The sequence below is a fragment of the Melozone crissalis genome, unplaced genomic scaffold (genome assembly GCF_028551555.1).
Source record: "Melozone crissalis strain CALT ecotype California unplaced genomic scaffold, PUWL_Pcris_2 ptg000009l_1, whole genome shotgun sequence".
NCBI classification, from domain to species: Eukaryota; Metazoa; Chordata; class Aves; order Passeriformes; family Passerellidae; genus Melozone; species Melozone crissalis.
In genome coordinates this window covers 14,086,940-14,100,617 of record NW_026535787.1, presented here as the reverse complement: position 1 = coordinate 14,100,617, position 13,678 = coordinate 14,086,940, and the positions used below count along the sequence as shown (strand labels likewise).

The window sequence follows — 13,678 nt, the reverse complement described above, 5'->3', positions numbered from 1 at the left end:
CTGTGTTAAATCACCAGACTATACAAGTGATTTTTGTCTGTTTTCCTTTATGCAAAGAAAAAAAATCATATTTTCCAGAGTAAATGCCTTTAATTTTTCAAAAGATTCCACTTTCTACTGAGTATATACTTCACAGAAAGGAGGATAGGAGAAAATGCTGCAGATGGATGTGTCATGAATTCCAAGAAGGGCAGAACCACGACTTCAGTGTGACAATTGACACATCCCATTAGGGAATGGCCTTATTACAAAACTTGTCTATAATTAAAAGTTTTGCATAGGAAAACTCTAAAATACTTCACCACTTTTATTCTGTGCTACTTATCACATAGCAGTTTGAATTTCAGTGCAAGTGCCTTGTCAATTAAATTTATGGTACACTGTGTGCAAGTGTAATTACTTTGTCTAAATTCTTTTTTTCTTAAAGAGATCTGTAACTCATAAAAAAAATTGAAAACAATTTTTAAATAATCCTGATGTTTATTTCTGATGGTTTTGGAGAATATATAGCAGGACATAGCAACTTTCTATTTCTTGTGATTAAAGATTATTTAGGCCTTCAGATATAAGTTAATGATGAAGTGTTATTTCTGTGCTCTATGATAAAAATCAGTGTCAAAGTAAAACTCATTCATCATGATGTGGTCTATGACAATGGATAACTTTTTAAATTTTAAAATAATAAGATATAATTTCTCAATTCCCAGTTTAGCCCTAAAAGATGGCATTTGCTTAGTAGAATAAGTTTTTCTTTTTCATTCCAAAATTTTGTTCTCTTTATCATCAGATTGCCTGAGAGAATTCTACAAATTTGTGCCTGACCTGATCACTCTCCTGCCAGATGTGATTCATTCTGCTTTCTCAGCAACACCACTGGCATTGCTTTTTATTGGCACTGAGTGTGAATGGGCTTCAGTGCTTTGTTTAATCAAAGACAGTTTTATCTTTTTGCTGCATAAAGGATTTTTACAGAAATTAAAGTCTGACACTATGCTCAGTCTAGAGGTTTGGGTTTTTCTAGAAAGTGTTGAATAAATCAAAAAAGAAATTTTAACCATGCCCCCCCCAAAATAAGCATTTTCCTCATAGGAATGAGCTTACAAATGCAACTTGTTTTTCAGGATCTGCTAGGGCTCCAATGAGAGAGTTAATCATCTTTTGCCAAGAATCGAAGTGTGACTTTTTTTTCATTTTGTTTGGGTTTTCTTGGTGCAGTGCTAGCTGTGTCTAATTTAGGAATGACACAGATAAACAAACTATCATTATCAAGGTACCTGACTATAATTTATCTTGTGTTTTCAGTAAGACGTCTGAAGCTTGTGAGAGCATGATATATTTTGACAAGGTTAAATTTTAAAAAGTTGAATCTGTTTCTGAACATGTCTTACATTACCTTTTTGTTAGCAGCAATTTGCAATAATTGTATTATTACTCATCTCTAAATTAAAGGAGCAACCTCTCTTGTGGCCAGTGAACTGTACTGATTGGCTTTCAGGAAATCTGAAACTAAATGTGTGCATCATTTCAGGATATCTGGGGTTTTTTATGATCAATAAACATGATTATATGAAAAGCTTTCAGTGGCAAGCTGATGTTGAGAGGACACTGAAGCATTTCCCTCATGTTCAGTTTTTCAATAGAAAGAGATGTTCTTAATTGTTGATGCTGCCACTGGCACTTAGAGAAGTACATGCCCAAGACATCTGCAGTGGCAGAGCTTAAGGATCTGTGGAAGGAAGAAAATAAAGCTGTGAAGACTTTGTTGGGTGAAAAAATATATTTCTCCTACGTACCACCCCTCCATTCTTAGGCTGGTGTGGTTTTTTAAGAGCTTAGGTTACACTCAGAAAACTGTTTCTTAGGCATGAATACACAATCTAGCAAGTTTCTCTTGGGTTACTTACTTTGATTGGTGGCAATATGGATGCCACAGACACCCCTCTGCCATTTCAGGGACATGGCTGATCTATATTCTCTGGGCTGTTCTTTGTCCATTTTCCATCTTCAGTGGAATAAAATCCAGCATTTCAGTAAAAACCCATTTAACTGCAGACCATGCCTGAACTGTTTTCATCATCTCCTGGTGGTGCTAACAGAGTTACAAGTTTTTTGGAAGGTTCTAGGTTTGGCAAAATAAGGTGTCTTCTGCCGATAAAATCTTTTCTCTGGCATAAACTAAATACCTCTAAAATGTCACCCTTGCATGTCACCCTGGTTTTTTAAGATTTTCTAAGCCTTCTGATGTTGACATTCTTGTAGTGAACTTTCTCACACACTTTCTGTAAATAACTCATTGTTTTGCATTCCTTTACGGAGGAGGAGAAATTTGATGGATTGTTGGTTTGTCCAGTGTCATTGGAGAGGTGGCACTGTCACCTTCCAATCCGCTGTCACTTTTGGAAAACTATAAATGTTGGAGTCAGAAAATAAACTCCCCTTTTTTCTTCACCTTGAGAACAGCGGTGTGTGCGCTTGTGTTGTTTTGTGTCCTATAGTGACGCTTGCATTGCTTGGAAAAAAAATAATATTATCTATCAGCACATTCTCTATTGGGGATGATCATAATGCACCTCAAGCTCAGCTGGAGACTCAGGATGCTAACAATAGATATATTTTGACAGACAAGAGAATAATAAATTGCAGGTCTGTGTGAGCATTATTCAGTAATTGTATACCAGGGGTAAAATAAGGGGTATGTTTCTTTTTGGAAATGAGACTCCCAATGAATCAGACATCTTGACAGAAAGACACTTAGCAAAAATAAATGCAATAACAGCACTTCATTAAAGTAAAAGTATCTTTACTATTAATATACAAATGGTGAAGAGTGACAAATAATTGATATACTTTAAGCCATACTTTCAATGTCTTTCATAAATACAAAACCAGCATCTGCGATATTACTTCTTTTTACAGTATAGAGATATATATATATACACACAGCATTTCATAGGGACATAAGATTCTGAAACAATAAACAAACTAGCTCCAGTGGTAGCTAACTTATCAATATATAATTCAGGTGGCAGATATCGCAAGTGGGCTGTTGACAACGTGTGGAATAACAAAAACAATAGATGGTATGCTTTAGCTCATACTGTACACAGCATACAAATATGTACCGACTGCTCAGTGCAGCAGGAAAGCCTTTTTTATTTTTTTCTCCTTTTAAAACCTTGTCTAAGTAGTTCAAAACTCTTAGTGAGAACTCTACACCATGAGCAATAAAATTATCTTCTGGGGGAATCTGACTCCTCTATGAATTTGTCATTGATCTGTAGAGACTCTGAGGATTTGTCTTGCCTTCCTCCAACCCTGTATTTTACATCTGAAAAACTGTAGCCTAATTACATGGGGGAGTTAAAGGATGTGGCAGGGTTAATTCCTCCTCTTCCCTGGTTTTCAGAGCTCTCATCACCCTGCCTTTGGCAGTGCCCTTCAGCAGCCTCCCTTGCTTCAGTGGCTCCCCTTTTCCCTCGTCAATGGTAAGGAGAGATGCTCCCAGCCCTCTCCTGGCTCACTCTTTGGCACCTGCTCTCCCTGGCTTTCCTGAGCTCTGTCGGCACCGTGTCTGGTCGCTTCGCCCGCTCCCCATCTCACCTGTCACCTAAAAGCTGCCAATACAAATTTGGCAATAAATATTTATCTCATTTCTCTGGGCTAAAAATGGCCAATATTCAAGTTTGAAAGTCAAACATTACGAGGATCTCAATGCCTCTTAAGAGAAAAGATGGACTGGTAAACTGAGAATTCTCAGAACCTGATCCAAAGCCAAATTTGAAAGGCTTAGTTTGGCTCAGGTCCAAGTAAATTGATATAAGAACACATATGAGCAGTGGAAATACTGAAGATCACTTAAAACTTACAGAACTGCTGTCAAGTGGACAGGGTACTTCAGGAACTTAAAAAAATCTGAAAAAATCTGGAAAAGGGGTGAAGAGTTTTTTAAAAATATTTATTTAACCATGGTAGTTTTTCATCTATCAGAAAGATTATCTGAAGCTAAACAAGGAGATTTAAGAAGGATCATTATTTACTTAGAACGTTTTCATCTTCACCTAAAGAAGTATTGCAACCACAATGAGTTATTTAAAGAGATGTTTTCTTTCTGGACATAGTAATGTATGGGATAAAACCGTCATTGGATATTCTACCATAATTTCCTGATCAGTGAAAACTCCTGATAGAAAACCCTCCTCTGCGCAAAGCGTCAGTAGGAGTCTGGCAGGACATTTGAGTTCCACTTACACCTGGAAATCTGGTTCACAAAAACAGCTCCATCAGCTGAGGACACGCAGAGCCTTGCTGAGATGGTTGAATAAAATCCAGGTCCTGCTGGAATCAGTTTTTGTCTTAAATCCCGGGGGCCTGGATTGAGACCTGGATTCCTGCACTGTGACTCTGTGCAACGCTCTTAGCATCCCTCCATAGATCAAAGAGCTCTTGAGCTTTCTTAGTAAATGGTATTTTTGGAGGTCCTTTAATCAGGAGTGAATATCCAACAGACACAACTATTCTGCAAAGATGTTTCTTCCTACAGCAGCTTACATAGTGATGGTGAGGCTGCAAATGATTGCAAAACAAACATTCTCTCCAGTTTATCTCCAGAGGTAAAGTGCTGGGAAGATGCTCCATAGCATCTTTCAGATTGGAGGATTTAATGTTTCAGATTTAATGTTTTAGGTCTAAGCACTTAAATAGAACTAAGGAGACTTTCTATCTGACTCTTGAACTTGAGAAATTGGTCAAAACACCCCAACACATCCACTACATTCTTCATCTATTTGAAACTTTTCAGCAGTAAGACATCCACCATGACCCTCATTGGAATCAGGATCTCAAAAGATTTTTGCAAATTTGTGTTTCAAATATTTGTGTTATTTGAAAATAATACCATCAGTTTGATTTAGATGAATATTTGAGAATATTTGAGCAGAAAAGTATGTGACAGTAAAGCTTTCAATTATTTTAAACAGCCTTTGTAGACAAATTATTGAAGATTTTTCTTTAATAAAGCAGAGTGGCATGCTATAAAAAGGCACAAATACATTTCCATTATCTGGTCTAGGAAACAGAAAAAAATGGCATGAAGATTATACTACAGTTTGATGATTGGCACTTAAATAAATAATCAAACTAATTACCATCATAAAAAGAAAGCCACTTTTGTTTGGATGAACATCGATGCCGAGGCTGAAGACAGCAGTTGGGATTTACTGCACCAGGGACTGGTGTCAAACAGCCTTTGGAGATGATGGCCACGGTGTAACTACGTTGTAGATATCTATGAAGAGATAGAAAGTTGGCCCAATCCTGCAAGGTCTCTTAGGAAAGTACATCCATCTTCCAGCTCATATCCACCCCAATAATGTCAGTGTGGTGCCATACAAGGCGTGGGTTCAGCCACTCAAAATTTCTTGCAAGACCAAGGCCTGAATAAATGAATCTTTGTCACATTAGGCATTAGCATCACCAGAATAGCAAATATTTCTGCAACCACAAAAAATCTTATAAGTCAAAAAAGGCAAATAAACAAACAAAACCAGGAAAAAAACTCTCCAGGGTATATTTGATTACTAAATTGTAAAATATTAATTAAAAATTTGTTGTTATTGTGGAAAATCAGAACTCAAGTCCACTAAAAAACTAAAAAAATACCAAGGAGCTTTAAGTAATTTTACTTAATTGTACTCCTTTTTTTTTTTTTTTTTTAAAGAGATTGTCACTGCCACATTTTGTTCAGTACTAATTTCAATGGCTCCCTTCCACCTTGGTCCCTGGAGTATGTTAGTGTAACAATTCAGATTACTTTTACAAATAGTTATATTTTGTCAACTCTTCTGACATTTCATACTAACACTTAAAATTACTTTAGACAGTAAAAGTGACATTTATACAGATATCTGTTTTTGTTTGTTTTGTTTTTTTAATCTAGAATAGGAAAAGAAAATAAACAAATGTTGTTATTCCAGTTCTACATATATCTTACAAATTCCTATGCGTAAATTATTTCCTCATTTGGAAATGTTTGGAACTATTTTGAAATATCAGTGTTCTTCAGCATTCTTTCATAGTGAGAGTTTGGTTTTCTCCTGCACAGCACAGAGTTAAAGCACAAGAGATAACCTATTAATCCATAGACCAAAAAGGTGTGCTTGGACAGTCCATCAGAAATTTAGAGCTGTTTTATTCTCAGCCCTCACACAGATCAACTGCCAAGAGACGTAACAGCAAGAAGAAATTAAAGACTCCTGGAAACAGCTTTTGATTTGTAATGCAGCATAGTGGGAAATGCTTTTGCTTCCAATATTGAAATAATACTGCAATATATTTTGCTTGTAAAGAGTAGCCCAGGCGTATTAGCAATAAATGTGCTGACAAGACCTCTTAAATCTTCTAATTCCTTCACACTGTAATTAGAGGCCATATCAGGAAAAAAAAGAAGATGTAAAAAAAACAAAACGGAAAAAAACACCAATATAGAACCGTTAGGTCATTTTTTTGGGTTTTCTTTGTGTAAGTTCAACTAAAAAGTACTAAAATTTGAAATGCATCTGCAGTTGAGCCTAGACACTATTATTTCTGCTACATTGTATAGGCACCTTCTTTTGGAAATGATCAGGCTAGCTTCAGAAAAAACACCATTTGTGTAGAGAAGATTGAATGGTACCATCCAAATGTGTCACAGCAGGTGAAGAGGAAACTATGTCTACCATCTTCATCCTCATCTTGGTAAAAATATTGTTCAAGAGGAGGTTCAAGCCACACCAACCACATTATTTCCAGCTGCTGGAGTTGTCCAGGTTCCTTCTGTGCATTTTGATAGAAGAAGAAAGCCCAGCTGCAAATACACACTTTCTGGAAAGACTACAAGTCCATATAGATAAAAAAAAACAACTGTCCTCCTAATTATATGTTATGAGCAGGCCTGCTTGCTGTGTGCTTAGAAAGAACCAGGAAACCTGATTAAAAATTATCAGAAATCTGATAATTTCAAGCAGTTATTTAGTAGTACTGCCTGCCCATTATGTAGGAGCAACATTGAGTATTCATAAATGAATATCTTTGTCTTTCCTTCATCCAGAATTAGTGTCTCAGCATTTAGAGATACTTCTTTTCAGCAGTTTTCAATTGTAATCTTCTATGACTTTCATCCCATATTGCCATCTCCTTTTACCCTCTTTTTTTTTTACTTTGGTACTGATTTTGTGGGAACTTGGCCTCCTATCCTAGCCACCCCAGCAGTATGCCTCTGTCCTCAACTCCTTGGTTCATTTTAGCCATTTCTCAAAGTGAGGAAAAGTTGTAAAAAACTCGTAAAATAACTTGGTTTTGAAAAATAAGAAATATCTAAGAAGTAAATATAAATATATTTATATATATATATATTCTCCTCAGCTCTATCAAATGCACTTAAACTTGGGTTGACAAGAAGGTTATTATGATATATTCCTCAAATTTAAGGAGATCCTTTTACATTTCACTTTTAGTTTTAATGCACAAAATTCAAAAAGTACAAAGACTTCAAATATGATCAAAATTTAGATGAAGAAAACACAATTTGATGAGTAAAAGTACACTTAAACCTCATGCATGACTTAGATGTGGAAAATTCACAACTTATTCTACCAATTACTTCTGACAAGTAGAATTTTCCAGTCTAGTTTTCTATATGGTTTATCTACTTCTTTCAAAGCAAGGCTTTGAAAAGTTTGGTAGGTGTGGATACACTATACTGGAATGGAAACAAATTATATTGCTCCACTTAGTGACACCACTAAATAAATTATTAATTCATATCAATGAATTTAAGATCAAATAAATCAGTCAGATTTTCTGGTGGGGAGTGTTGATCAGAATAATAAAAAGGAATTTCTTAAAGAAAGCTTGACATGAAAAACATGTATTTGGTTGAATATGATTGAATTAGTCAATAATTTAAAATTGTTCCAAATTGCTTAGACAAAATCGCCTTTCCGTCTGTTCTCACACTGTACTTAAGACAAAGGGTATGAAATCATAAAGGAAAAAGTAGTGATTCAAAAAGACCAAGTTTAATATTTTATATATTGATTTGGGGAGAAAATGTATTTACTTCACTAAACTACAGTTTTATCCCTTAGTTAAATGGTTCGAACTAAGACAGAAATGAAAACCCTGTATGTATAAATACGTTGGGACAAATATTGTAAGTTTTCATTTGAAGTGAAGATTATTATTAAAAACAGATTTCTTCTTACACCTTGACTGCATTTAAGTGCACATGTAACTTTCAAAACTTTCATACAGAAAACCTGAATCACTGAAAATCCTGGAGCCTTTCAGAGTCACACTCTTGGAGTTAGGATGAGGCCAATAGACTGTGGTGAAATATTTAGCCAATTTTTGATTTTGTATATTGTGAGTACTAGCTTTTTTAAAATGTATTTATTGAAGAACCCAGGAGAAACTGCAGTGGGACCTGGCTCTGTGTTGAAGTGTTTTCTTTTTTTGATTGCCTGAAGTGATAATCACAGCTGGAATGGCTATTGAGTGTCTGCCAGAGCTAAGATCTTAAACAATATACTGAGACTGGTTTAGTTGAGTTCTTTTTTTCTAAAGGCAACCTAAAATTTCATTTTATCATAAATGGAAATAAATACATTATCATATGGCATTTTATGTATGTAGCTTGCACTGTAAGATCTGGAGAGGCCTGATGTGATTTTTTTGTGGTTAGGAGTGCTTCAGAATTTTTCTTCAAAGTAGAGACTCTTTTTCATATAATAAATTACAGTTCTTATTCTGCAGATTTTTCAGATTTATAGCATGGGACTTGGTGTCAGCAAAATTGCATACTAAAACCATTAACAACCAAACAAGAAAAAAAAATATAGAAAAGAACTGTAGACAGGAACTGTTTCATCGTATGTACACATGTACTAACTATTCCAAGCTTAAGTTTCCCAAGAAATTAAGGTCAGCTGTAAAGTTTTGGTCACAGGATTACTTCAATCCAAATGCATTATCCAGACAGCTGTAGTTTATCTTATTATGCTTTGCTATCATCTTCTTTTGACTGGATGATGTCATTAGCAACTTTGATTTCTATGGTTTCTGGATTTAAAGCTTCTTTGCCATTTTCTTCCTTTAGTGGCAGCTTCCTATCGAAAAAAAAAAGAGGAATCACGGTAACACAAAAATAAAACAATCTGTAATTTAGGTCTATAACATATATATGGTTCATATAGGTCACAGTGTAGAACAATAGTTTTGTTTTAAAGTAATGTATAGTTATTTTTTTTATGAGCACTGAGGTTCTTTGCTTTTAAAGCAATTCCTATTAATTCATTCCATTTCAAAAAAGCCACAAAAATCACATGATAGGAACATTGGTGCTGCTCAAAATGCAGTTCTTAAAAAAGACAAAAGAGAAAAAAAATCAAATTGCTTGACCCAAAACAGTACAGAATTATGTGTTGCCTGTGAATACTGTGAAACACAGTCAAGCCTTTTGCTTGACTTTTAAATCTCAATTAAACTCTTTTTAATGCCTTTTCTAAATGTAAATTCAGTTGTATACAAAGCAACACAGCTATTATTGGAGATTATGGATTATGCCAAGACATAGGTAAAGAATTTCTTATAGTGTAGGAGGTAATGGAAGTCATCATTAGAAAGTTCTACAGTTTAATTTTCATAGATTATACAATATAGCATTATTAATAACTTTCAGCTCTTTTAAGACTTAGTGAAAACTCTGAGGAATTGGCAAAAGAGTCCCTACCCTCTTGAATGTGATCTCATTGAGAAAGGTCTTTAAAAATCATTGATTCCCTTCTGCCAGTAATTAGCTGTCAAAAATATAGCTGCCAAAAAGATATATGGTTTACTGAGATGCTCCTGTAATCATGTCTCCTGGGCATAATAACTCTTAATCATGATTCCAGTTTGGGTTTGCTTTCTGTTTTTTTACTAGGGAATAGTATGCATATGCCTTTTTTATTCATAATAACTGTTAAATGTTTCAGCAAATTTCTGCTTTGCATGATTCAATGTCCCAAACAGCAATACACTGTTCAAAACCTGTCTGAGGAATCTTGTAGGAATGTCTTATTACAAGGCAGTGTTTAATTACAGAAAATAAAACAAAACAATACCTGAATTCCCAGTCTTATGAAATTTGTCTGAAATGAACTAAGAAAGATGCTGTTTATCCAGAAGTTAAACAATGAGCACAACATGTATCTGAGAGAAATCAAAGATTAGCTTGTTCTACTACAGTAAAATACATGGGATATATCATCAGCTGTCTGGCTCTGAGCACAGAGGGAGGTATCTTCTAATTGTCTGTTTCTCATGGCAAACCCAAAGGAAACAGATTTCAGCCCACAGCAAGATGTCTGAAAGAATGGAAACAACAGAATCAACATAAATCTATTTTTAACAGAAGGTAAAACACTGGAGCAGAGGAAGGGCAGCTCATGAGATGCATTTTTGGTAGGCAGGCATGCGTGTCAAAAATCTGATTAGGCAAAACACTAAAACAAGTACTAAAAGAACCCCCAAAACCTAATTTAATGTAGTTTTAAGAGAAGCAGAGTGATTTCTCAAAAGATGGTGCTTGAAAGAAGGAACTATTTAGTCAAAGTCAAAACTGGGGAATTGACAAATTATACTGAGTGGAAATTTAAGGAAATTGGTTTAAGTGGATTTAGACCACGTAACAAAATATTTGAAAAAGGAAGATTTGCTAGAACCCTGTTGAAAGATATTGAACATCATTGAAATCCATGCTCATGCGAACAGTGAGATAAAATTAACCTTGCTTTTACATGCAAGCAGAGAACAACAACTCAACAAAAGATATACACAAGTAAAAAGTTTTATGCATCAAAACTTTCCTCATCACAAAGCCCATGCACCATTCTTAAACCTTATTGTATTTTAAAACTTCTTGTTTTGAGTTTTGTTTTTTTTTTAATAGGGTGTGAGTTATGAATGCAAGTTATCATTGGACATTGTTCTTTTTCCCTATGACAACATTTTTATTTTGGAATTTTTGTTTCCATTTGCTTTAAATACATTTTTAATCTCTATTAAGAGATTAAATAATTTTCCTCTTTCAATTAACTAATTCAAGTGTTTTAATTATACCAATCTTTCTACACCAAATTTTTCTTTAGCGACACCTATTAGAAACAATCTTATATTTTTCAGTTGAGCAGACTAATCCTTTCAAATGTTTATTCATTTTATAATAAAAAGATTTTTTGAAAAAAATCCCACAAAAAACAACAAAAAATTTTCTCACTTTAATCAGATGTTGGCAGCTATCAATTATTAATAATGTTGACTTCTCTAGCACTGCATGTGGCTGAAAATCAACAGTCTGCTGATACCCATACAAAACTTTAGCTTCAATATTTACTTTCTTATTTTATAGAAAAATGACTCCTAGCCATTTTGATACTGGAATTCACCCAACTGCATTAATACTAAGAAAAACTCAACCAATATTAAAAACATATTAATGTCAGACTAGCATTACAATTATTGTCCCACATTGTATGTGGTATTTTATTTATATTACAAAAGTGTGATAGGAAATGCACAGCTTAAACTGATTTCCTGCCAGCATGATTAAAACTTGTTGACTTGCATATAAAATGCTTTGAGATAATCTGTCATACGTGGATTCCAAACGTGGCTTTGACAAGGATCATCTGAGATAAGGTAAAAAAAAGTTTGCCAAATAATATACTGAGCAATATAATAAAGAATATTGTTGTAAGAGAAAGTAATTTCTTTACTAATTAGTTCCCACAACTTCTTAAATTGCATTTGAAGTTCTGAGGGTAATTTGCTGCTATTCAACATAATTCGATAATTGTTAAAATATTTTATCTAATTTAACCTCAAGACTTATCTTGTATATCTTTAAGACAGCCAGAATTACTCATAACGAACCCACCTTGTTTCACTCTCTGCCTGAAATGTCCTTGAAATTTTCTTTCCTGCAAGCTAAGCTCTCCCCTCCAAGATCCCTTCTGGTCATCCTCACCCTGCCCAGCATGTGTTTTTCTGGCTGCTGTTGACCAAGTATTTTTGTGTTATTCCTACTGAGAGGCTGATTTCTCCTCTTCTGCATCTTCCCTTTGTGTGTCTCATTTGTACTTTACTTTACTCCTCTGTTTCATTGGGTATGGCCTGTGGCTGAGTCAAAGGTCTTTCCATATTCCCCTGGTATCAGTGGCCCTTCACCATCTCTTGCACCATCTTTTCTCATCTTTAGTTTCCCAAGTGATGCTGTCCCAGATCTTTAGCTGACTTCTGTACAGCTGTGCTTTGGGCTGCTGACACCTTTTGCCATTGGTTGTGAGGGAAGAAATTACAAAGAAGGAAACTGTCATCACTATAATTATCTCTTAGCAGTCCTATTTTTGCAAGGACGTAATGCCCATCAAATACTTATCAGTTGTTCCTGGGAGTTAATTTTTCAGAGGTTTTGTTGGTTCTTTATTTGTTTTGTTTTGGGTTTTTTCTGTCATGACAGTGGGGACTGATTCTTTCCCCCTTCCCTAAGATTATAAAATATTTTTTATTTTAACTTTCTCATATTTCACTCCTGTCAGCTGATCTAATGATTGTGACAAGCAGAAGGAAGTGAACTGGATCTTTCCTGGTATCATGTTTCCTGCAAGATGCATCTGATTTGCAAGATCTAGTGCTAAAAATAGTCTTGAATCATGAACAACATGGACCTGGTTCTTTAACCACTAACATATCCAAGGCTTGCTGGACTTGTACAATGTTTACAACTACATTCCCCTGACTCTTTAGATAACTGTGGGCTTTTCACTGTGCCCCTGATTATAAATTCTAATATGAAGAGCAAACATATCAGTAGTCACTCAACAGATTGCATAATTATTTCATTAACACAAGTTCAAACTCTCTGTGCACAGCTTCTTCAAAGAACTATATGGCTTAATGTGCTGCTACTTAACTCCCTATTTACTAAAAATATCAATGGCAGCTGGTAGCAGACCTTTTTTTTAATTAAAGGTTCTGACTCTTACAGTTTTACATAATGGTAAAAAAAATGAAATGTCTTCATATTTTCAGGAAATAAAAAGACTGTTTTGAAACAACACTCTCTCCTTTTAAAGAACTATGATTTCATCAAATTATCAACAGGTGAATTTCTGTATTTACTACATAATCATCTTCATAACCTTGATGCCTTGAAGACGTCATGAGATAAGAGATTTTCCCAAAACGAGGAAAGTGTTGGGATCAAAGCAAAGAAAACTTAGAGGTTTCTTCAGGAATTTCATCCCTGGGCACAAGGCTAGAAGGCAGCTAGAGCCTGTGAGCATGGCTGCAAACTGGAGTCAGTTTAAGGTCACTCCTGAGAGCTAGGAGATTGCTCCCACAGGGCAGTTAAAAATTGCTGGGTAGGTGGTAAAGACAAGGTGCAACCAAGTAAAAAATCCTTGTACTGCTGTGCTCAGCCAGTGGTGGTGAAGTACCATGATTTAAATTGATTATTGTAAAAACCAAACCAATCTAAGAAACCCTACACTGCCACACTGCCTTGCCACAGCAGACCCCTCTGGTGATGCTGTGTACCTCCCCTCAGAGTGTGGGAAGTCCAGTCTGTCCACACAGCCAAGATCAGTCCCTGTGAAACTCC

The 13,678-nt window shown here is 35.2% G+C and overlaps 1 protein-coding gene across 1 annotated transcript in view; it reads right to left on the bottom strand.

Annotated features, from left to right (window-relative positions):
- Positions 1–7,481: 7,481 nt before the first annotated feature.
- Positions 7,482–13,678, bottom strand: part of NCAM2 (neural cell adhesion molecule 2) — a 268,232-nt gene continuing 262,035 nt past the window's right edge. Inside the window, exon 18 of the mRNA XM_054270307.1 lies at positions 7,482–9,143. Coding sequence (XP_054126282.1) covers positions 9,032–9,143 — 112 coding nt within the window. The 3' untranslated portion in view covers positions 7,482–9,031. The remainder of the gene's footprint in view (positions 9,144–13,678) is intronic.